General features: G+C 53.9%; 1 protein-coding gene across 1 annotated transcript in view; it reads right to left on the minus strand.

Annotated features, from left to right (window-relative positions):
- Positions 1 to 1,929: 1,929 nt before the first annotated feature.
- Positions 1,930 to 24,673, minus strand: part of POLN (DNA polymerase nu) — a gene marked incomplete at its 3' end in the record, with an annotated part of 75,415 nt that continues 52,671 nt past the window's right edge. The window contains exons 13-18 of the mRNA XM_023745421.1: positions 24,116 to 24,169; positions 23,180 to 23,245; positions 8,790 to 8,847; positions 7,773 to 7,850; positions 6,667 to 6,781; positions 1,930 to 2,177 (exon numbers count right to left, since the gene is read on the minus strand). Coding sequence (XP_023601189.1) covers positions 1,930 to 2,177; positions 6,667 to 6,781; positions 7,773 to 7,850; positions 8,790 to 8,847; positions 23,180 to 23,245; positions 24,116 to 24,169 — 619 coding nt within the window. The remainder of the gene's footprint in view (positions 2,178 to 6,666; positions 6,782 to 7,772; positions 7,851 to 8,789; positions 8,848 to 23,179; positions 23,246 to 24,115; positions 24,170 to 24,673) is intronic.

The following is a 24,673-nucleotide window of genomic DNA, read 5'->3' on the forward strand; positions in this document are numbered from 1 at the left end:
GAAGAGTGTGTATATCGCGTGAGGGCGAAGGGGCAGATGTCAGCCAGGAAGAGTGGGAAAGGCTGGGGTGCCCTGTGCTTCACAAAGTTGGTCCCCGAAGAGAGAGATTCGGAGCCCTCAGTCCTTCCTCTCTGCCCAGGCCCGCCTGACTCTTCATCTGGCTGGAAATGAAAAAAACTCCAAGTTCCCTTTTAAGGCTCACGGGTACATTATATTGGAATAATCCACCTATAACTTTCTATGACGTTCCAGCCACTGCGCTCGGCTGCGGCTCTGTAATGGAACCTCTCCCAGCTTTCCGACAGGAATGGGATGGTGGCTAGACGTGCAGGCGGGTCTGGCCAGCTGGGGCCTGGGGTCTGCCTCAGCCAAGACCTTCCTCAGTCTGATCTGCTGCTAAGCCCACTCAGCGAATGTCTTGTTTCTGAGACTGCAGTTTTCGGTTTTAGAATTTCCATTTGGTTCTTTAGATTTTCTGAGATTTCCCAATTTTCATTCATTGTGAGCATCTTTTCCTTTACATCCTTGAGCACAGTTATAATAGTGGCTTTAAAATCCTTGTCTGCGAATTCCAGCATCTGGGTCATCTCAGGATCGGATTCCACGATTGCCTTTCCTCTTGAATACGGATCAAGTTATATTGCTTTCTCGTGTTTAGTAATTTTGGATTGTATCCTGGATATCATGAATGATATGTTGTAGACACTCTGAATTCTGTTTTTCTCAGGGGTACTGATTTTTTTAAGGGGGGCAGTTAATTTGGCTAAAGTTAAGCTTTAAACTGTCCCCTCTGCATTGGGCTGCAGCTAAAATCTCAGCTCGTTCCTTTCAGCCGTGGCTGGGTTGTTTGGTCTGACTGCTTAGGGTCAGCTAGAGATTTGGGCAGAGCTCACACTCAGAACTTGGTGTTCCTCTTTGGCTTTCTTCTGGGGTTTCCCCTTCACTTCCCAGATTCCCTGGTTGCTCCAACCTGCCTTCCGGTTCTTCCAGCTAGTCAGGTTTCTACCAGAGTCTCAGCCACCCAGAGCGCTGTCTCGCTGGCATCTCTTCCCCCTTGCTGTCTCCAAGGAAGAGCCCCCACAGTGCAGACTCTGCCAAGGCGGGGAGGCCCAGGCCGGTGCTGAGGCTGCCCCTCAGAGCTGAGAGCCGGCAAGAAAGGGAGGCCGCCAAGTGCTCCCCCTGTGCAGCCTCTGCTGAGACCAGGGCCCCGGGACACCCAGCCAAGCTGTGCCCGTACTCCTGACCCACAGACGCGGTGAGACCAGTGGTCAGGCACGCTGTTCAAGGGCGGGGATCTGAGAAGTGAGGGAGCTCTGTGGACACTGGGGCGAGGGGTTCCAGCAGAGGGCAGAGCCTTGCGGGGAGCCAGCCTCTGTGAGGGGGTTCCCGCCCCGTCACAGCAAGTCACCCGAGGCCCAGACGAGGCACTCTGGAGGCCCACGGTGGCCCACGTGGAGTCGATATTCTCGCACTGGCCACTTGTTCGGTTTTGCTGCCTTTCCTTTGTGAGCGAAGGTTCCCACAGCCGGAGGGGAGCTCTCCCCGCGTCTGCGGAGCCCGCTGTGCAAACAGAACTGACCCCAGGGAGGAGGCCCGCATAGGCCTGGCCAGCAGCCACATGGGTCTCCCCTGGAGAGGGACTGGCTGGCCACAGCCTCTCCCGAGGGGCATCAGGCTCCACTGATTCCATGACCAAGAGGGAGAAAGGAATTTAAGAAGCCCAGACAGCCATGGTCAGAGAGTCAAAGGGAGAGGCAGGGAGGGAGAGGGAGGGGAGCTGGGCCCTGCGCCCTGGGGAGGGGGAGGAGGGGGAGGGGAACTAGGAAGGAGGGGGAAGGGGGCTCCTTGAGCAACTCAAGGCACAGAAATGGCCCCAGCCCAGCTGTGGGCCCTGAGACCCCCTCCCGTTGGGTGACTGGGTGCCCTCACTTCCGGGCCTGTTCCCTCGTCTGAAAGGCTGGCGTAGCACCGAGGGAGCTGTGGCTGGAGTGTGTGTGTGAGGACCAGGGGGACTCACTAACTCGGCCGTGGGCTGGAGAGGATTCCTCGAGGGCAGGGCCACGGGTGAACGCAGCCACGAGCGAGCGCGCCTACCTGCTCCGTACACCACGGCGTACACCACCCTCTTGGTCTGCTCCCTGTCTGTGTGCGTCACACGCTCTGCGGGGATGTCCTTCCTGCGTGGGAAGAGGGCCCGCTGTCAGGCACTGGCGCCCCTGGCAGCCGTGGGGCCGCGAGAGCCCCCCCTCCGCGCGGTTCTTCCTCTGGAGGCTCTTCACCTGCAGCCGCCCTCATACGGGGCGGGGGGCGGGGGGGGGAGAATGACAGTCCCCTGCAGCTCCTCTCAGCCCGACCCGGGCGCATGGGAGCACCAACCACATACACCAACGGCATCCCCAGGGAGTGGGCAGGGCTGCGCCCGTCCCTCTGCGGGCCTCCAGCAGCTGCTGCCTGTCCCCCCGACGGAGGGGCTAAACCCTCAGACAGCGTGAGGGTCAGCTCAGCACCCCAGCTCTGTGGGCTGGACAGGAGGACTTGAGCGGGCTCTGCACACCCAGGTGGGGACGCCAGGCAGTTCCTCTTGCAGGAGGAGCCCAGCGGGAGGAGCTGGGAGCTGCCAGCCCTCGCTTCCTGCGGGCCCTGTGGTGCTCTCATCTCCCAGGGGCTCTGCTCACCTCTCCCGCAGCGGCCAGGGGTCTCAGCGAGTGAGTTCTGAGTCAGGCGGCCACGCAGGCCCCAGGCCACCCAGAACCCACAAACGCGCTTCCCTGCCAGGAAGCGGCTGGCGCCTCAGGCCCCAGGATGGCCGTGTGGGCGCAGGGCCGGGTGCTGGGCAGGAGGGAGGGCGGCCGGCAGCACCGCACGCTGTCCTATGGCTCAGTGCCTTTCTGGGCTCAGCTCGGCTTCGCTGCCGGAGCCGGTTTCCCAGGCAGAGCTGGTCCCGACAGTTGTGAGGACTTTCTGGTGCTCCCGTCGGGGTGAGGCCCCAGGGCTGCCTGCCCCCCATTTTCATGGCGGCCCTGAGCTCCGTGATTTTACCGCCTGATTTCCAAGCCCCGCTGCAGTTCTTCCTTTCTTGTCCTTTTCCTGCTGTTCGACTGTTTTGCCCACTTGTCTACCTCACCTTAACCTTGGCACTGTTAACGGCTGCGTTTCGAGAATAAACAAACACACCCTCGCTCAGAGCAAATGCACGTACATGTCAGGCTGTGTCAGCAGCCATTCTGCATGACGGCCACACGACGGACACGCGGGTTGTCCCGCCTCCCACTGCTGTGAGGAAGGCTGCTGTGAGCACGTCAAGTTTTTAAAATCCTCACCCAAGGGTATGCTTATTGACTTGAGCGGGGAGGGGAAGAGAGAAAAAGAGAGAGAGAGAGAGAGAAAGAGATATCGATGGTTGTCTCCCATACACACCCTGACTGGGATCAAACCTGCAACCGGGGTATGTGCCCTGATGGGGAATCGAACCCTCAACCTTGCGGTGTGTGGGACGACGCCCCGGCCAGGGCTGCGGGCAGGTGTCTGTGGACAGGAACGAGGAGGGACTGGCTGGGTCGTGTGGGGACTCTAACTCCCCTGCGGCTCTGTCTCCCAGGAAGGCAGGAGCCAAGCGCTCTTTCCTCCGATCCCCGCAGACCCTCCGGAGGGCGATCTGGTGCGGCCACGAGGCCACTGCTGGGCCCGTGGGGCTGCTGCCCGTCGGCACGTGAGCCTGACCGTTGCCTCTGGGGCCCCGGGAGGAAGCGGCCTGATGGTAGATTACGGCCTCGGGTCACGGGTCAGGCTGTCCACTCCTCAGCCTCTGGGCCACTCAGTTCCAGCCAGAGGGGGACCCTCGCTGCCCTCCTCCCCCACCTGCCCCCATGGCACCTGCCCCTCCCCATGCTCACCCCGTCGGGCAGGTGAGCGTCAGGCTGGGACTGCTGGGGGACAGTGAATCAGACATGTGGCCGAGCGGGGCACATGCACACATACGCGCACACACACGTGTGGCTATGTCAACGCGAGGGCAGTAACGAGGGCGACAGTCCCCATTCGTTGACATCCGCAGGTCTGCCCAGACCCCCCTCTGCGCTCGTCCTGTGAATATAACTGCCTGGTTCCCACTGGACGTCCCACCTGACTCCCTCGGGACTGCTCTCCCTGACAAGCCTCCCCTCCGCACACGTGCACTCAGACCCATGTGGCTGCTGCCACCTCCGCCCTTCCCCCTGGGAGGAGCCCGGCACCCCTCACCCGGGGCCGCAGGGTCCCCTCTGCCTTCCCGCCTCACAGCCAGCCCGTCTCCACTCGGCAATGGACGGCCTCTCCATAAAGACTCGGGCGGTCCTAACCGCTCCCCGCTCCCTCCCAAGGTCCCGCTACAATGAAGCAGAGGAGTGAAAAGGCAGAAATCCGCAGAGAGGAGGATGGAGGGCCTCCAGCAGGCAGGCCAGCTGGGTCCTGAGAGAGAGAGGGGCAGGGCTGGGCGGGGCTGGCCCGCCTCTGAGAGCTCACACAGGCGCCCAGGCAGCAGCCCAGGGAGCGGGGCGTCTGGGAGGGGATGTCAGGGGAGCCCGAGGCAGGAGCAAGCCATGGGGCTCCCAGACTCGCCCAGGCTCAGCGAAGTCCCGGCCCACAGGCAATGAGGATGAGGATGAAGTGAAGGAGAGGATTCTCTCCTGCAGCTGGTGGTCCTGGAAAAGGGCCCCTCTGTTTGGGTGCTCCAGGGGCCCCCGGGCGCTGAGCCCAGCAGCTGGGTTATTCTGAAGGGAGGGCACAGGCCAGCCATCTCGCCTCACTCTGAATGGTGAGCGGAGACCCAAAGGCACCCCGAGGTCTGGGCCCTCCTCTGTGGGTGTCCCCAACTCCCAACGCCCCTCAAACTGTGGAGCCTGGCAGCGCATCCCCCTGCAGGGACGGGGCCCTGGTGCTGAGCTCCCTGCAGACCTGAGCTGGAACTTCATGGGACAGCTGGGGGCGGCGCTGCTGAGAATGGGAGCTGCCGGCCTGGAGCTGGGGGGGGGGGTGCTGCACCCCGTCCCCAGGCCTCCCACGCGCCAGCTCCAGGCGCTGGCATAGGTCTTCTGCCCTCGCACTCGGCCTGGTCACCCCTCTCCCCGCAGTGCGAGCCTCGCTCCCCGTCTGGCCCATCAGAATGGAGCGGGAGGTGCTTGGATCCCATGCCAACATCTCTCTCATGGGTCCTGCGTGGTGCCTCCCGTTTTGCCTGACCCCTGCGGTGCCCAGGTCCTGGGGACTGGACCCCCAGACGGCTCTGGTGTCCACCAGCTTCCCCTGGTGAGGCCCACAGGGCACCAGCAGGCCCGAGGGTGTCCCAGACTCCAGCTGCCCAGCCCTTCCTGGTGACCCAGGCGGCAAGATGTGTCCCTCCAGGTGCTGCCCTCACCCTCCTGGGCTCTGCTCTCAGGGGCACAGCCCAGTGCGCTCTGACTGGGATGAGGAGTGATGGCTAGTGGGTCTGGGCTGTCTTTGGGGGGTGGAATGTTCTAGAATTAGACAGTGGTGCTGCAACACCTTGCGAGTGCACTAAAAACCACTGAATTGGCGAGGGCTGAGCCACACGGACGTTCCGGCAAAGAGCTTCCCAAGCCCTCAGGGGGTAAGGCCTGAGTGGGGCGTGGGCCGGGCCAGCCCAGTGGTGGAGAGGGTGGAGGCAGTGACAGGCAGAGTGGCCAGCACCTGCACTGGACAGAGGGGCACGACCCGCCTCAGAGGGCTCCCAGCCTCCATAAGAGACAGTGACAGTGAGAGAGGAGAGTGTGGGAGGAAGTGCAGGCTTGAGAGCACAGAGGACAGCCTCCTGGAGCTTCCTCTCGAGCGATCCTGCAGGTGAGTGGGGATGAGAAGGTGGGAGGGGGTGCGGAGCTCCACAGAGGGAGCGGGATGCTGGGAAAGGCCGAGGGAGAGGGGTGCCTGCAGCGGCTAGGAGGGACCGAGCCCGCGTGGCCCTCTGCTTCCTGGTGCAGAACCTGACTTTGTCCAGGCAGTGATGTGCCTGGCCCTGGTGAGAAATGACGCTGAGACTCTCTGTTCTGGAGCATTCCCCTACCAGCCTCTCTTGCAGCTACGTCAGCTGACAGCCAGTTCTGGAAAGTGAAGTGCAGTGGGTGGGCGCTGGGGCAGGGCTCTTACCCTCCTGCCCCAGGGCGGATGTGGGAGGAGCCTGCACCTCCACATTCCACACCCAGGAAGAGCCGGAGCTGGCATCCCAAGGATATCGACCCAGAAAGCACAGGCCGTGGGTGCCACTGCTGAGCTGCCCAACAACACCCGAGGCCGTCTGCCTCTGCTATTTGTGAGTCACGGTGGGGCAGGGACTGCCGCAGGCAGACAGCGTGCTGGCCCCCTCGGTGGGGGTGGGGCAGCAGTAGCGCAGCCGGCTCTGTGCTCTGCGCACTGCCACTCATCTAGAGGGAACCCGTGACTTGTGCTTTTCATTTTCCCAACATTTTGATTACATTCTTCAGCAATCGCCTTCTCTTTTAGCAGCAAAGAGTTATCCGTTTTCATAATTAGCAAACTCTTGGCATCCTAGTTATCTACTCTTCTTTTCAAGATTAACCACTAGAGAAAAAGATAATTTCTTTCTTATGAAAACAGCCTCAGAATAACGCCAGGCATTCCTGCAGATCTGATACTCCCGGGAGCTCGCTATCTTACCACTGTGAAGTCAGGGTGGAAAAGACGTCGTCGCTCTCAGGTTCCTGGAATAGCTTCAGAAGCTCTGGGTCCCCAGATAAGTGTGCAAGAATGCGCAACTCAATCTGCGCAAAGTCTGAGAAAAAGTCTGCGTTAACCAGAATCCACCACCAGTGTCCCTCCTTGCTGCTGCCCCGGCCCAGCCTCACCCCCACCTCGACACCAAGGGACCACCCCTTCCCACTGGCCACCCTGTGTCTGCAAGTCCAGAGGCCCTCTGCCTCCCGTGAGGCCGGCAATGCCTCCGAGGGTGGGCTGTGTTCATCCACCCGCCCATTCTGAACATGGGAATTTCACAAAGGGCCTACTGTGTGCCGGGCTGGGTGCTGGCGAGCAACACAGACCCGTCTCTTTCCTCTTGTAGCTCTGGGAGGGGATGGGGGTGCGCTGGGTGAGATGAAAGGGCAGCGGTGGGTGAGGAGGGAGAGGCTGCTGTGAGAGGCGGTCAGCATGCACCTCACAGACCGGGACCTGAGCACAGGCACAGGGGATGGGGGGGGGGGGGGCGAGGAGGGAGCAAGATGCTCTTGGGGACGCAGGTTCCGGGGTGAAGGACAGCGGAGCCGCCCGCATGGCCAGGATGATAAGCACAGAGAGGAGGGCCAGACGGGGTGGGGACCTGGAGGGCTATTTGAGATCCAGATGTGGTGCCGTGAGGGCCCCGGAAGCAGACTTCTGTACTGTGCGTGAGAAACCCTTGCTTCATATAAACATTCGCCTTAGGGTTTATTTTAGAGAATGAGTTTTAGCCCAGCTGGCGGGGCTCAGTGGTTGAGCATCGACCTAGGAACCAGGAGGTCATGGTTGGATTCCCGGTCAGGGCACGTGCCCGGTTGTGGGCTCGATACCAGTGGGGGGTGTGCAGGAGGCAGCCAATCCATGATTCTCATCATTGGTGTTTCTATTTCTCTCTCCCTCTCCCTTCCTCTCTGAAATAAAAAGATAAATATATAAAAAGAATGAGTTTTAGAAGCACCTTTGAATTATTCAATTTGTAAACATTTTAACTGTGTGAAAGGCACAGGGTGAGCTACAGCGACCGCAGCACCTCCACCTGGTCTCCGTACCTGCCGCTAGGAAGGTGTGGCCCCTGGCGGAGACCAGCATGGTCCTCGGGGAGATGGTGAGGGCGGCCTCTTCCTTCCCTGGATCGGGGTGCAAGGCACTTGGTGAATTGCTCGCGGGCTGATCTGCAGCCCGTCCTCAGACATTACTTTACCATCATTCTCCAGTCCAAGGAGTCTAGATTTTGCACTTTGAATATTTTTAATAATGTAATTTAAAAATATCATATCATTATTGAAAGCAAATCGATGTCCTATTAAACTTTCCTGTTCTGTCTGGGCTTCCCAGTGAGGAGAAGGGCCAACACTGACGCTTAGATGTGGCCCATTGAGAGCAACCTGAGCCCTGGCCGGCTTGGTTCAGTGGATAGAGCGTTGGTCTGCGGACCAAAGGGTCCCGGGTTCGATTCCGGTCCAGGGCACGTACCTCGGTGGCAGGCTCCTCCCGGCCCGGGCCCTGGTGGGGGAGCCTGCAGGAGGCAACCAATCCATGTGTTTCTCTCACATCGATGTCTCTCTCTGTCTTTCCCTCTCCCTTCCACTCTCCCTAAAAATCAATGGGAAAATATCCCCGGGTGAGGATCAACACACACACACACACACACACACACACACACACACACGGCTGCTTAGTTCCCCGACAGGAGCGACGCGGTTCAGCTTTGACCGTTTCTGTCTTAGAAATGCCACCGTCATGACAGTGAGGCACGGAGAAGGAGCTGCTCGCCCGCCTTACAAACAGCCCCTGAGATTTCCAGACTTGCACACACGTGAGCTCCTGGCTGCTCTTCCTTTCCTGGGAGCTGGTGGGGGGAGCTGGGAGCAGGGCAATGCTTCCTGTATAATTAGCATCTACTTGAACTTGTAAACTGCCAGAAGGGAGGTGCCCTACCACTTCGGCCTGCTCTACTCTTCACTGTGCATTAGGTCCTGGCTGTGCACACAGAGGAGAACCCGGGGACAGCGACAGAGAAGCCGTCGCAGACACAGACTCCAGCCAAGTGGAAAGGAACGCCTTACCTTTATAGTTCCGAGGCTTAGTAATCTGAACTGGGTGCTTGGAGATGCCTTGGATATTCTGTTAATAATAAGAGAACAGCTATGGCTGAAATGTTTTCATTAAATTAATCTGTACATTTAAGGGATTTGAAATGTGTCACATTTTATTAAACATTAACAAAATAGGCCCGGCCGGCGTGGCTCAGTGGTTGAGCAGGAGGTCACGGTTCGACTCCCAGTCAGGCTCACAGGAGGAAGCCATTGATGTGTCTCTCTCATCAATGTTTCTCTCTCTCTCTCTCTCCCTCTCCCTTCCCCTCTGAAATCAATAAAAATATATTTTAAAATGTTTAACAAAATAACATGCCAGTGCGTTATGCATTACCATGTGACCTCAACTGCCTGATACTGAACGTCATTCCAGTGGGACCCACTGAGTGTGCACAGCGAGTGTGAGAGCAAGGCTTGTGGCTCCAGCCGGTGGCCCTGTCAAAATTAGTGCAGTCATTCTGGCAGCAGCAGCCTAACTTATGAGCTTAGAGAACATAAAAACTCCTACATAATTTGATAAACATAGGCTGCTGTGCAATTTGTCCATTTATTTTCCTTTGTTAACATATTTGAAGATGGAAAGTCTGGTCTGACCCGCCCCCTCGGGTGCTCTCGGCGCTCGGCCCGTACGCGGCCTTCGCACTTGCAGCCCTGGCTGGTGACAAATGTGTCTGTGCCTGTCACACCGTGGGCGACAGCGACAGGGCACAGCCTGGCACTGACTGGCTGGCCTCCAGCCGGTGGCCGCTGTCCTAACCGTGAGAATGCCTGTCACATCCTCCTTTCGGCCGCGTGGGGCCCTGAGCGACGCCCCCGCGCTGTCTGCTCACGGAGCCCTTCGCAGTCGCTGGCCCTGACCCCTGACTCGTTGGGTCACCTGTGCCACATGCGGACCCTGACCCCTCAGACGACACACGCGAAGGCCCCGCAGCCCCGGGCGGGGAAAGGCAGGCTTGCCATCCTCACTCTTTAAGGCAAGGACACCGAGCCTGGAGGAGAGAGCTGGGCTCTCAAGTCTTCTGTACGTTAGAATCACATGACCCTCTTAAATGTTAGCCTCACCCAGGGATATGTTTTTATTGATCTTAGAGAGAGAGGAAAGAAGAGGGAGGGAGGGAGGAAGGGGGGGAGAGCAAGAGAGAGGGGGAGGGAGAGAGAGAGAGAGAGAAACATCAACCAGTTGCCTCCTGTACACACCCTGACCTGGGTTCAAACCCACAACCCGGGTATGTGCTCTTGGCCCTGGGTATGTGACTGGAATCAAAACCATGACCTTTCCAGTCAACTGAGCCATACAGGTCAGGGCGAATCACATGATAGTAAAAAAATACCAAGTATTTACACGCTAAGCTCCTAATAGAACAGGCGACAGAAAACAAGAGCCGCTTCCCTGGCCGGGTGGCTCAGTGGTAGAGCATCGTCCTGATGCACCAAAGTTGTCAGCTCCATCCCTGGCCAGGGCACATACAAGAACCAACCAATGAAGCCATGAATAAGCGGAACAACAAACCTCTCCTTCTCTCCCCCACCCTCTCTTTACAATCAATTTTAAAAAGTTTTTTGAAAAGAAAGAAAGAGGCGGTGAAGCTGAAGCGAGACCAACAGAAGCTACCGAACGTAAAGGAGAGAAGAAATCCTGGGGGGAAGGGCCAGCGCTCCGGGGCCTGCGGGCTAGCAAAAGAACAACGGCGCATCATTTCAGCCCGAGGGAGAAAAACATATTTGTGCAGAAAAAAATACTTAAAGAAATAATGGCTCAAAATATCCCAAATTTAGTGAAAGACATATTTTTCAGATTCAAGAGGCTGAAAACCTAAGCAGAATACATTAAAGGCAACTTGGGCCCGGCAGCATCATAATCAAACTGCTAACCATCGGAGATTAAAAACTATCTTGAAAGCAGCCAGAGCAAAGGGCACAGCAGTGCCGGGCCTCACCGTGCGTGACGGCGTCTCAGCAGACGTGGGGCGAGCTCCCGCGGGGAGAAGGAACTGTCAACCAGAACTTGCTCTGCGCAAACTTTATGTTCCAGGAATGCAGGTAAATCGAAGGCATTTTTAAATGAATAAAATGAAGAGCATCTGCCTCAGCAGACCTGCTCTGAAAGAAGGCTAATGGCCTGGCCAGCCTGGCTCAGTTGGTTGGGCATCGTCCGGTGCACCAAGGGGTTTCCGGTTGATTCCTGGTCAGGGCACATGCCAGGTTGTGAGCTCGATCCCCAGTAGGGGGCGTGCCGGAGGCAGCCCATCAAGCGTTCTCTCATCATTGATGTTTCTCTCTCCCTTCCTATCTCTCTAAAAAAAATCAATAAAAAAATCTTTAAAAAAGGAAAAAAAAAGAGGTAAGAATGATCAATTACAGGAATAAAAGAGGATATTACTATATGTCACACGGACATTAAAGATAATAAAGCAATACCATGAGCCATGATACACCCAAAAGTTCAACAGCTTAGATGAAGGGGGCCAATTCCTTGAAAGACACGAAGAAATAGAAAATCTGAATAACCTGCATCTGTTACAAAAAATTGGCTTTGCAGTTTAGAACCTTCCCACCAAAAAAACAGACAAACAAAAAACCCAACCCCCAGGACCAGATAGTTGTAATGGTGAATTCTACCACAGATGTAAGGAATAAATAATACTTATTCTACATCATCTCTACCAGAAAACAAATGAGGAGGAAATTCTAAGTCATTCTGTGAGGCCAGTAATACCCCAATAGCAAACCCAGATAAAAACATTTTGAGAAAACTACAGACCAGTGTCCCCCAGGAATACAGACACAAACTATCCTAAACAAATATCAGCCCTCAAATCAGCAACAGCAACAACCCAGCACGACTGAGGGGGGTTCATCCCACAGCCCAGCCGGGGCTGGTTCAACATTTGAAAATTCAATCAATGTTGTTCACCATCTAAACAGTTGAAAGAACATTCACGCAGTCATCTCAATAGATGCAGAAAAAGCATCCAACGACACTAAGTGTCCGTTCACGATAAAGCCCCTTGGCAAAGCGGACAGAGGAGAGGTCCAGCAGGATGAAGAGGGTGCGCAAACCTAGAGCTCACACCATCCGCAAGGCCATGGCTCAACGTTTCCCCCTGAAGATCGGAAACGGGCCTGCGAGGGCCTCAGTGGAGGAGGCCTCCTCCTACGCTCCCGGGAGCTGCATGGCGACACAAGTTCATCTCTGCTGGGGAGGAACAGAGGAGGGATCCCCAAGACCTGCCGGGACAGGACGGGACGCTGAGGCAGAGCGCTGAGAAGTGGGGGGGAGGGGAGGGAAGGGCACAAGCTGGGCCGGCCCGTGTGACTTAGCCATCAGATCAGACTCACACACTCAGCCTCCACACAATGAACACTGACACACCACACCAACCACTGAGGCAATTCCTTCACCAATGAGCACAAGCTGTAAGGACTAACATGCTTTCCTCCCAACAACACATTAGCGATATTTAACACTCGCTAATTCAAATTTAAGTCTCCAACCTTCTTCCTTCCCTCGAGAACACTTAGTGACTACGTGTCACATGGCAGACGCTGCAGATTCCTGGGACAAACTGGGGCAGCGACTCCAGAAGCTACAGCGGGAGGAAGGCCATCACGGGGCAGCGGGACGTGACAGGTCACCGAGGATCTCGGGAATGCACAGCTGCGATGCAGCTGCCACAAAGGGAGACGGTGAGGGAAGGACAGTAAACCAGGGCGCAGAGCGGGCGCCTAGACACAGGCCACGCCTTCATCAGAACGACTGAGTCACAGCCAGCAGCCACCCACATGGAAAGCCCTCCGAGCGCTGCCTCCCATCTACAAAAGGCAAATTCAAGGGGTTACAACCGAAGCACAAAGCAAAACTCTGAACTACGACCAGGGAACAGAGTATCTTTATGATTCCCACGGAAGGAAGAGTTCCTGGAATAAGACACCAAAGAGCACAAGCCATAACGAAAGGACGACACATGTGGCGACAGTAAAGCAGAAAGCACCTGTAAACGAGAGACACAGAATGCAACATGGAAGAAAACCTGAACATCGACCAGAGACGGGAGGAGATCCTAATATATAAAACCCTGGGTCTGTCACAACTGGAGGCTCGACCAACCCGAAGTCAGTCCTGCAGTCAGCGCTGGGTTGGCGTGGCGACCCAGCCCTGACTGCTGCAGCTGCAGGTATGGTGACCCAGCACTAACTGCTGAGGGGGCTGCGAATCAGGCCCAGAGAGAGGCCTGAAGGGAGAAGCAGTGTCTGATCCCTAGCCTGTGTGGCAGCTGTTGATCAGCACTTGCCTCTCTCTTTCTCTCCGGGCCAGGCCAGCAGCCACGCCTCCATTTCCAGGCCTCCACTGGGGCTGCTGATCAGCCCCACCTTGCTGATCAGGCCCCGTTGATAGGCTCAGAGACGCTGACTGGCATAGAAACCGACTAATCAGAACCAAATCTGGGTGAAGTGTGAGGAGCCAATGGCTGCCTAGGAGGCGGAGCTTTTGATGCTGACTGGCATAGAAACTGACCAATCAGAACCAAATCTGGGTCAACTGTGAGGAGCCAATGGCTGCCTAGGAGGCAGAGCTTTTGACGCTGACTGGCATAGAAACCGACCAATCAGAACCAAATCTGGGTGAACTGTGAGGAGCCAATGGCTGCCTTGGAGTGCAGTTGGGGGCAAGATCAGGTTGGCAGGGGAGGGCCATTGGGGGTGAGATCAAGCCGGCAGGGGAGGGCAGTTGGGGGCAACCAGGCCTGCAGGGGAGAGCAGTTGGGGGTGAGATCAGGCCGGCAGAGGAAGGCAGTTGGGGACAACCAGGCCTGCAGGGTAGGGTAGTTGGGGGCGAGATCAGGCCGTTGGGGAGGGCCATTGGGAGCAAGATCAGGTCGGCAGGGGAGGGCATTAGGGATGATCAGGCAGGCAGGCAGAAAGGTTAGGGGCGATCAGGCAGGCAGGCAGAGGTAGTTAGGAGCTATCAGGCAGGCAGGTGAGCGGTTAGGAGCCAGCGGTCCCAGATTGCGAGAGGGATGTCCGACTGCCAGTTTAGGCTCAATCACTGTGTGATCAGGTCTAAACCAGCAGTCGGACATCCCCCAAGTGGTCCTTGATTGGAAGAGGGTGCAGGCTGGGCTGAGGGAATCCCCCCCCCACCCGTACATGAATTTCATGCACCGGGCCACTAATATTTATATAAACGAACAAAAGAGTAGTGTCCATAATATATAAAGAGCATTTACAAATTAATAAAAGGCAAACCACTAAATTGAAAATGGGCAAAGGAGATAAACAGGCAAGTCACTGAAGAAACACAAATGACCAGTAAAGAGGAAAATGTACTTACCCCCGTTAGTAATGAAAAAATGCAAATCAAACCACAGTGAGATAGGAATTCACACTCATCAAATGAGCAACAAGTAAAATTCCATGGCACGCGTGGGGCAGCGAGAGCCGAGGGGCGCTGCAGGGGAGGGTGGGTGGCCCCTGTGGAGAGCACCTGTGCCGTCGGGGCTGAGCACCACCCGCCCACAGCCAGGCCCTGCCAGGGACGCCCGAGCACTCCTCACCCGCCCACGGCCAGGCCCTGCCAGGGACGCCCGAGCACTCCTCACCCGCCCACAGCCAGGCCCTGCCAGGGACGCCCGAGCACTCCTCACCCGCCCACGGCCAGGCCCTGCCAGGGACGCCCGAGCACTCCTCACCCGCCCACAGCCAGGCCCTGCCAGGGACGCCCGAGCACTCCTCACCCGCCCGCGGCCAGGCCCTGCCGGGGACGCCTGAGCACTCCTCACCCGCCCGCGGCCAGGCCCTGCCGGGGACACCCGAGTACTCCTCACCCGCCCGCGGCCAGGCCCTGCCGGGGACGCCTGAGCACTCCTGGAGGCACTGTTTCTCCTTGCAGACTGTTTCTCGCAGAGAAATGAGAACATGTTCAGTGCACTTACACGATGAAATGCTATCAGTCGCCAAGATAGGTGAACGAGTGCTACTTGTGTCGGCACGGGCAGCTCTCAGAAGGCCATATCGATGACAACAGCAAGCTACATAAGTCTGAGTACAACAGGACACCATGGACGTAAAGTCTGAAAGCAGCACAAAACCCCACCTGTTACTTAAGGAAACATGTCAAGATGGGTGACCAACACTGAGTTTGGGATCAGAGGGAAGCAGTGTGAGAAGAACACACTTGGGAACAGATGAGCAGGGGCTTTGAAGGTACCAAGTAATGTTGAAGTTTTTAAAAAATATATTTTTATTGATTTCAGAGAGGAAGGAAGAGGGAGAGAGAAACATCACTGATGAGAGAATCATGGATCGGTTGCCTCCTGCACACCCCCCACTGGTATCGAGCCCACAAACTGGGCACATGCCCTAACTGGGCATCGAACCATGACCTCCTGGTTCACAGGTCGATGCTCAGCCACTGAGCCGGGCTGGCCGGGCGTCTAAGCTTTTGAGCAGGTGATGGATACACCCTGGGCAGTATGTGGGCTCCACACCATTTTCCCAGGAGAAGGACGTGGAGTTGAGCTTTGGGAGGGAGGACGGGGCTCAGACAGGCTGTGACAGACAGCTCTGCAGAGAAACTCAACCAGCAGTTACCAGACAGGGGGCTGGGCTGGAGGAAGATGGTTCGAGGCTCCAGACGTAACAAGAGTGACGGCTTGAAGGTGAGGGAAAGCACGAAGGGTCAGCAATCATAAATCATATCAAAGCATTAACCACGGTATGACACCATCTTAACTTGGCTCCAACGCAGTTACATACCAAAGAGCTAGTACAAACGCTAACAAGATATTCCCATGGAGCTAGAGAGTAAGGAAAGCGTCGGGAAACACGCACAGAGCGAGATTCCCCGCTAAACAACGCTTGGCTTCTAACATCCCAATCAACACATTTTAGAACTGTAACATTAAAAATTAAAAACAAAAAACTAACCTAGAAGGGAAAGGAGGACTCTTACTAAAGAATTCATAAAACTGCGAGGTGAAAGGTCAGCCACTTTGAATTTCAGAGGTTGATCAGCTCTGAGCCAGGTCACGAGGGCGGCAGTGAAACGAGGACGTGGACAAAAGCAGCCTGTCCCCTGGAAACACGAGCGGGACACCCAACGCCGCCCGATAAGGGGGTATTGGGTGATGGGGGCAAGAATGTGGCTCCTGGCGAGGCTTGGAGAGCAAAGGTCCCCAGCGCTCCCAGGAGAAGGCTCTGTGGAGTCTGAGAGTGGCAGGAGGACGGGCCCAGCAGGACCTGAGTCGGGGGAGAGGAGCGTGAGACAAACAAAAGCCCCCCTGACCACTCCCTTCCGAGGGAAGAGCTCCGCAGACCACACGGGAGGAGGCCCGGCCGTGCGGCCAACACGCCACCATCTGGACCATGAGCCCAACTAGAGGACGCTGACACCCGGGAGACCATCAGGAGTGGGTCACACGTCCCGGTTCTCAGCCAACAGTGCTCAGTACCGCCCGCCGGCGGCTCTGTGGTGAGCGTCAACCCAGGAACCAAGAGGCCACTGGCTCCATTCCCGGGCAGGGCGCAGGCCCGGGCTGCGGGCTGGATCCCCAGTGGGAGGCATGCAGGAGGCAGCCGATCCATGATTCTCTCATCATTGAAGTTTCTCTCTTCCTCTCCCTTCCTCTCTAAAAATCAACAAAAACATATTTTAAAATAAACAAACAAATAAAAAGTGCTCAGGACCCACCATGTTCCAGTAGAGGGCCAGGCCTGGAGGGCGCCAGTGAAGTGGGCAGGACTTACAGTCCAGTGCGGCATGAAACGCACGGCCATGAGCGTGGGGATGGGGGCAGCATGGGTCTACCTGGAAAGGACACTGGACCGAGGTTCTGAGGGAGCAAGTGCTGATCACTGACTCTGCGGGGCTCAGGGAGCGAAGGACGCAGGTTCAGCGGGATCGACCATTATTCGAGGGAGCCCACCTGCAGCTGGAATGCACTCAGGGGAAAAGACAGTGCCCCCTCCCAGGGAGAAGATGCAGACAACCCACAGGGTCACCCCTCCTGAGCCAGCAGAGTGCGTGCCCAGCAGAGAGCGGAGGGAACGTCCAAGGCGGGGCGAGCCCGTCCACAGGGGCTCGGACACAGCGCAGGACCCTCAGCCAGGGCCGGGAGTTGCTCCTGTCCCAGCGCCATTCCCGGGAAACTCACAGCTCCTGGGACAAGAGGCAGAACCCGCAGGAAGGCGTCCTCAGGATGGGGAGAGCTAGCCAGGCTGGACGCAGCCCTTCTCTGCACCTGCCTCAGACGTCATGAAAGCAAGGCCAGGAAGCCATGCACTGTTCCCGAGAAACGCAGCTCGTCCCAGGAGCGAGCTCAGGACATTTACGGGAAAACCACGAGGCCCACTCCCCAGCGCCCTCAAGTCCACAATGCCTGGCAGCCACACGAAGATGACCAGGCCTGCACAGAGCAGGGGATCATCTACTGACCTACACTGGACACAGATGGTTTTGTTTTTTTATTTTTAATCCTCACCCGAGGATATTTTTTCCATTGACTTTTAGAGAGAGTGAAGGGAGAGGGAGAGACAGAGAGAGACATCGATGGGAGAGAGACACATCGATTGGTTGCCTCCTGCATGCCCCCGACCAGGACCCATGCCCCTGACCAGGGCCGGGAGCCTGCAACCGAGGTATGTGCCCTTGACCAGAATCGAACCTGGGACCCTTCAGTCTGACGCTCTATCCACTGAGCAAAACCGGCTAGGGCTGGACACAGATGTTGAAATGATAGAAAAGGACAATCAAACAAAACAGTTACCATAACTGCATTCAATATATTGAACGATTAAGTAGAGCTATGAATGACATAAAAAAGATCGAAACTGAATGTCTAGAATGAAAACTGTAAGGTTTAATATGAAAAATACACTCCATGGATTAACATTAGGTCTGAGGTGACAAAAGATGCGTGAGCCACAGGACACAGTAATTGAAACGATCCAAATTAAAACAGGAAAAAATATCCAAGGAAAAGAAGAAAAGTGAGTTTCAGTGAGCTACGGGACAAGCTCAAATGACCTAGCACCGTGGTCGGCAAACTGCGGCTCGCGAGCCACATGCGGCTCTTTGGCCCCTTGAGTGTGGCTCTTCCTAAGCCTTAGGAGTACCCTAATTAAGTTAATAACAATGTGCCTACCTATATAGTTTAAGTTTAAAAAATATGGCTCTCATTGTTGTACTGTTGATATTTGGCTCTGTTGACTAATGAGTTTGCCGACCACTGACCTAGCATATGCAATCATAGCGGAGTTCCCAAGGAGAGGCGAGGAGAGGAGGGAGGAAGAACAGAACAAGTATGTGAATAGTAACTACCAAGAACTCAACAAACCCCTAACACAGAAGGTGAAAAAAACCACACCAAGGGACATCATAAGCAACATTTTCAAAACGAGCGATGATAAGAAAAATCAAACAACAGCCAGAAAAAGACACATTATGTAGAGAGAAACAAAGATAATGACGACAGTAGTTCTTATAAGAAGCAATGTGAGAAGAGAGTAACCTCTTTAAAGTGAGAAAAAACCTCCAACTGAGAACTTTACACCTCACAAAAATAACTTCTAAAACCAAAGGTGAGATAAAGACATGTTTGGACCTACAGAAGCTGAAAGAATTCACCAACAGCAGCCCCACACTATAAGAAATATAAAAGTGGACCTGGCTGGTTTGGCTCAGCGGATAGAGTGTCAGCCTGCGGACTAAAGGGTCCCGGGTTCGATTCCGGCCAAGGGCACATGCCCAGGTTTTGGGCTCGATCCCCAGTAGGGGGCGTGCAGGAGGCAGCCGAGCGATGATTCTCTCTCATCATTGATGTTTCTATCTCTTTCTCCCTTCTCCCTTCCTCTCTGAAATCAATAAAAATATATATATTAAAAAAAAAAAGAAATATGAAAGTGGCCCTGGCAGGTTTTGCTCAGTGGTTAGAGTGTTGGCCTGGGGACTGAAGGGTCCCGGGTTCTATTCTCGTTAGGGCACATGCTCAGGTTGTGGGCTCAATCCCAGTAGGGGACATGCAGGAGGCAGCCGAGCGATGATTCTCTCTCATCACTGATGTGTCTCTCTCTCCCTCTCCCTCTCTGAAATCAATCAAAATATATATATTTTTAAAATAAAAAGGTCATTTTACAGAAATAACGGGTAAATTCACCAGGGGGCTATAACAATCCTTAACATTTCTGCCCCTAATAGAAGAGCTTCAAATACATGAAGGAAAAACTACAAGGAGATGAAGAGCTACAACGGCTGTGGTTGAGAGCTTAGCACCTGGGCAGACAGGAACCCTGCAAGGCTCTGAGAGACAAGGACAACACTATCAACCAAGCCGACCTAATTGGAACTTGGGGGCCGTCCCAGCCCTCGACAGAATGCACATGCTTCCGGAGCATCTGATGGGCCATAAAGCAAGTGTGAATACATTTAAAAGGATCGAGTCCTACAAAGTATATTCTTGGACCTCCGTGGAATTAAATTAGAAATCAATAACAGAAAGACACTTAGAAACTGAATAACAAACTCCTAAATAATCCATAAGTAAAAAAAGACAGAAAGTGTTACTAGTTTTTCTAAATTTTTCATTGATGATTGATTTTAGAGAGAGAGGAAGGGAGAGAGGAAGAGAGAAAGATTGACTCGTTGTTCCACTTATTTATGGATTCACTGGCTGCTCCTGTATGTGCCCTGACCAGGGATGGAGCCTGCAGCCTTGGTATCGGGACGACGCTCTAACCAGCTGAGCGACCTGGCCAGGGCACTAGCTTTTTGAGCTGAATGAAAATGAAAGTACAACATGCAGCATTTATTGAAAGCCGGAAAGAAGTACGTGGGGACAAGTTTATTGCACTGAGTGGCTGTATATAAAAAAAGGCTTCAAATCAATAAATTCAGCTTCTACCTTAAGAAACTATAAAAGGGAGAGCAAATTAAACCCAAAGTAAGCAGAAGAAAGGAAATGATAAACATCAAAGCAAAACCTGATCATAGGGGAACGTAGGAAGACACAAATGAGCCGTGTCAGGAATGAGAGGAGACCTCACTACACAGGTGGGAATGAAGGAATGCTACGAACCACTTTATACCCATAAATTAACAATTTAGATGAAATGGACAAATTCCTTGAAGGACACAAACTATCAAATTCTCTCAAGAAGAAATAGGGAACCTAAATAGCCCTATCTCTATTGAAGAAATTTAATTTGTGATTAAATATCTTCCCATAAAGAAACTTCCGGGCTCAGATGGCTTCAATAATGAATTCTATTAATAAGGAGGGAAAAAATAATTCTATACGAATTCTTCCAGAAACTTGAAGAGGAGGAAATACTTTCAATTCATTATTTGAGGTTAGCATTATCCTGGTACCAAGACCAGACAACAACACAATAAAAGAAAACTACTCCATGATATCCATCATTAAAACAGATACAAAGAGCCCTGGCTGGTTTGGCTCAGTGGATAGAGCACCAGCCCGCAGACTGAAGGGTCCTGGGTTCAATTCCAGTCAAGGGCACATGCCCAGGTTTCAGGCTTGATCCCCATGGGGGGCCTGCAGGAGGCAACCGATCAATGATTCTCTCTCATCATTGATGTTTCTATCTCTCTATCTCCCTTCCTCTCAGAAATCAATAAAAGTATATTAAAAAAAAACAGATGCAAAGATTCTAAACAAAATTTTACCAAATCTAATACAATTATATATATATATATATATATATATATATATATATATATATAAAGGATATATATATATATAATATATATATATATGATATTATATACATACATACACACACACACACAATACATACATCAAGACGAAATAAGCTTTAGTCCAGGAATGCAGGGTTGGTTTAACATTTGAAAATCTATTGGTGTAATCCATTATATTAACAAATTTAAGAAGAAAATCCACATGATCATCTTAATAGATGCATTTTTTTTTTTTTACAAAATCCAATTTCTAGATAAAAACTCAGCCAATTGTTATTTGACGAGAACGTTCTGAAAGTGGTTAGGGTGCTTATGTAAAACCTACTGCTACAGCATTCTCACCAATGAAACCGAGTGTTTTCCTCCAGCATCAGCAACAAGACGAGAGGCCTGCTCTCACCACTTCTATTCAACATGGTACAGTGTTCTGGTTAGTATAATCAGGCAAGAAATAGAAATAAAAGGAATCCATATTGGAAAGGAAGAACTAAAACTTTCTTTGTATATGAAATGATAATCTATATAGAAAACCAGATGGGATTGGCAAAAAAGTTATTAGAACTAAGGTTGCAGGATGCAAAATCAAAATATAAAAATCAATTGTAGCCCAGCCAGTGTGGCTCAGTGGTTGAGCATCCACCCAGGAACCAAAAGGTCCCTAGTTCAATTCTCCGTCAGGGCACATACCTGGGTGGCAGGCTCGATCCCCATGGGGGGCGTGCAGGAAGGAGGCAGCCGATCAATGATTCTCTCATCATTGATGTTTCCATCTCTCTCTCCCTCCCCCAAATCAATAAAAATATAGTTAAAAACAACAGAAACATTAAAAAATCAATTGCATATCTATATAGCAGCAATGAACACGTGGGATGGAAACAATTTATAATAGTATCAAAAAGTCAGCTTTCCCAGGAGAATTCCGGGGTGATTCCTCGGTGAGATGTGGCATCCACCGAGAGAAAGGGTGCTCGGGCTTAGCAGGCCGAGAGGCTGCCTGAAGGGCAGACGGACGCAGCCCCTGCCAGAGGAGGTCGTGGTAGAGCGAGAATTAGCGTTAGCGTCAGTACCAGAGCTAGCGCTGGTCCAAGTCGGCGGGATGAAGACTCAGGAGAGCTCTCTGAAGTGGGATGTCCAAAGCAAGTCCCTTCAAGAATGGGCTCGAGGTCCTCAGAGGGCGTCCTGCACCCACAGCCACCGCCCCGGCAGCGCCCAGGGTCGGCCTGCCCTGTCCCAGGTGCTGGCCTGGCAGGGTGCAGTCCAGACCGGGCACCGAGGGACCCGTGGGACAGACACGTGCACGACGAAGGGAAGGAGGGAAGGGCTCACGCTCTCCACTTTGTAAACCCCCACTCCCTCGAGCTCCTTCACCATGAACATATACTCATGTGGACACATTCCATCCGGCATATTTATTTATTCTATTGGTTTCAGAGAAGGAGGGAGGGAGGGAGAGAGAAACACCAATGATGAGAGAGAATCATGGATCGGCCGCCTCCTGAACGCCCTACACCAGGATCGAGCCCACAGCCGGGCATGTGCCCTGACCAGGAATCGAACCGTGACCTCCTGGTTCATAGGTCAACGCTCAAACACTGAGCCATCCAGTCAAGTTATAGTGTATATTGAAATAATTCACATATTTAATTGATATATTCTTAAATAATTCAATTATTTAAATTTAAATATAGATCCAGGTAAATATTGGTATATAATATCAAGACTTCTTAAATAAAATGAAAAGGCATAAAATAAAAGCATAGTTTTATTTTTTATTTATTTATTATTATTATTATTTTTAGAGCAAGTGGAAGAGAGGGGGAAAGACAGAGAGAAACATTGATATGAGAGAAATATCAATTGGTTGCCTCCTGCACGAGCCCCAACCAGGGCCTGGGCCGGGGAGGAGCCTGCAACCCAGGTACGTGCCCTTGACCGGAATCTAACCCGGGACCCTTTGGTCCGCAGGCTGATGCTCTATCCACTGAGCCAAGCTGGCGAGGGCAAAGCATAGTTTTCTTTTTGTAGAAAAGTTGCATTTTATAAATACAGGCGCTTAGCAAAGATTCTGGAAGGACAGACACCAAACGGCAGCCACAGCTAACTCTGCGGCTGGAACGCGAGGGGCTTTCGTTAGGGTTTCTACATTCTTTTCTGTACCTAAGGAACTTCCTGTAATGAGAAATCAGTAACGCGCTGTCTTTAATTCACAAACATAAAGCCATTTAAACAGCGAATTGCTTTCAGTGCTACTAAGCCTGCATCCCAAATCCTCAGAGGCAGCCTTGCACCACAAGGTGGGCGGGGCCTCAGAGCATCAGCCACTGCAGCCAGGTCCTGGGAACCGGGAGCCACCTGGTCAGTACAAACCTGAAAACGAAGGGGTGGGACGGGGTGTCCGTGTCCGAGAGAATGACTCTCTGGGCGGGAGAGCCTCTCACTAGCTCAACTCTTCACGACAGAACGACCACGTGTCTTGTCCCCCACTACGTTCCCAACACATAGTAGGTGCTAAGTAAACATTAGCTGAGTGAATAAACAGGAGAAAATCCGCTCTAAGCGTATGGGGGTGCGGTAAACACAACCACTCTGCCATCCTGGGGGCCCCTCTTAGAAACAGAAACTGGTGTCTGGCAAGGAGCTAACCTACCGGGTGCTTGGCGGAGAGCCTTCCGGTCACTGTCCCCGTCTGGTTCCACGTGGAGGAGATGGCGCCCTTTACCAGAAGGAATCGGGATGAGCCCTGGCCATGCCACGTGAAGTCGAGAGCGCGCTGCGCCCTTCAGTGCCTCCCCTGCAGACAGCACTCCCTGTTCCTCCAGAGGCCCTACCCGCCCCGACTCCTGGGGTCAGATGCTGCCGACTGTGGTCAAGATGTCCCCTCACCCGCGGGAAACGGCAGCAGGACCGCAGGTCTCCGAGTCACTTAAGAACCCTGTGCGTGGGGAGAGGGCCGAGGGGCTCCAGGCGGGCCCGAGGGGGGCTGTGCAGCCCGCACACGCTGTGTGGCCTCAGACGAGTGACAGGATGTCTCTGAGTGCAGACCCTGGAAGTGACTGCGATGCGAGCTGCAGCCACAGGTGGGAGGGTGCGGGGTTGGCAGCCGGGCCTCCTGGGCCCCACTCCTGGGTACGGCGCCTCCTAAAGAGGCCTGAGTCCCAGCACAATCGCGGCCCACACTCCAGTTTATTAGACTACTAGAGGCCCAGTGCATGAAATTCGTGCACGGGGGGCGTGTTGTCCCTCAGCCCGGCCCGTACCTTCTCACAGTCGGACATCCTTAGCGCTGCCACGGAGGCAGGAGAGGCTCCCACCACCGCCACTGCGCTCGCCAGCCGTGAGCCCGGCTTCTGGCTGAGTGGCCCTCCCCCTGTGAGAGTGCACTGACCACCAGGGGGCAGCTCCTGTATTGAGCATCTTCCCCCTGGTGGTCAGTGCGCATCATAGCGACCAGTCATTCCTTCGTTCGGTCGATTTGCATATTAGCCTTTTATTATATAGGATTTCACCTTCAACCCAACTCTAAGAGCCTCCACACCGTCTGAACTCACAGGCACCCACATTCCTCACGCTTCAGCCCCGGTACCTCTTTCACGCAGGCGAGCAGCCCGTCCACAAAGGTTGACTTGATCTTGTGAACCTGTTACAGAGACAAGAAGCGCCACCTTCTTTGTTGAAGTCGTTCAACAGGAGCGAGCGTCAGCGCCACGTGTCACAAGACGACCCAGGACCCCGGAGTGGCCTTGTGGCCAGAATTAAACCACAGCGACCCGCTGAGAAGGGGGTCACCCCCCTTTCTACAGGTATTTGTTATTCTGGAGCCATGCTCTCACAGGAAAGTGAAGAGGATCAGGTGTGCTCCTGCCCGTCACCCCGTGCCCTGTGGTGCTCCTCAGTCCTCCTTCAGTCCTTCCATTACTTCAAGGACAAGGGCAGTTGTGACCACCTGCTCTCTAGCAGCTGCCCAGCCCTGGCAAAGAGCAGCCACGGGCTCAGTAAATAAAAAAACCGATGGTACTGCCCGGTGGGCGTGGCTCAGTGGTTGAGCATTGAACTATGGGCCAGGGGTGTGCAGGGGGCCACCGACCAATGATTCTCTCTCATCACTGATGTTTCTATCTCTCTTTCTCCCTTCCTCTCTAAA

The sequence above is a fragment of the Myotis lucifugus genome, unplaced genomic scaffold (genome assembly GCF_000147115.1).
Source record: "Myotis lucifugus unplaced genomic scaffold, Myoluc2.0 scaffold_540, whole genome shotgun sequence".
Taxonomy (NCBI): Eukaryota; Metazoa; Chordata; class Mammalia; order Chiroptera; family Vespertilionidae; genus Myotis; species Myotis lucifugus.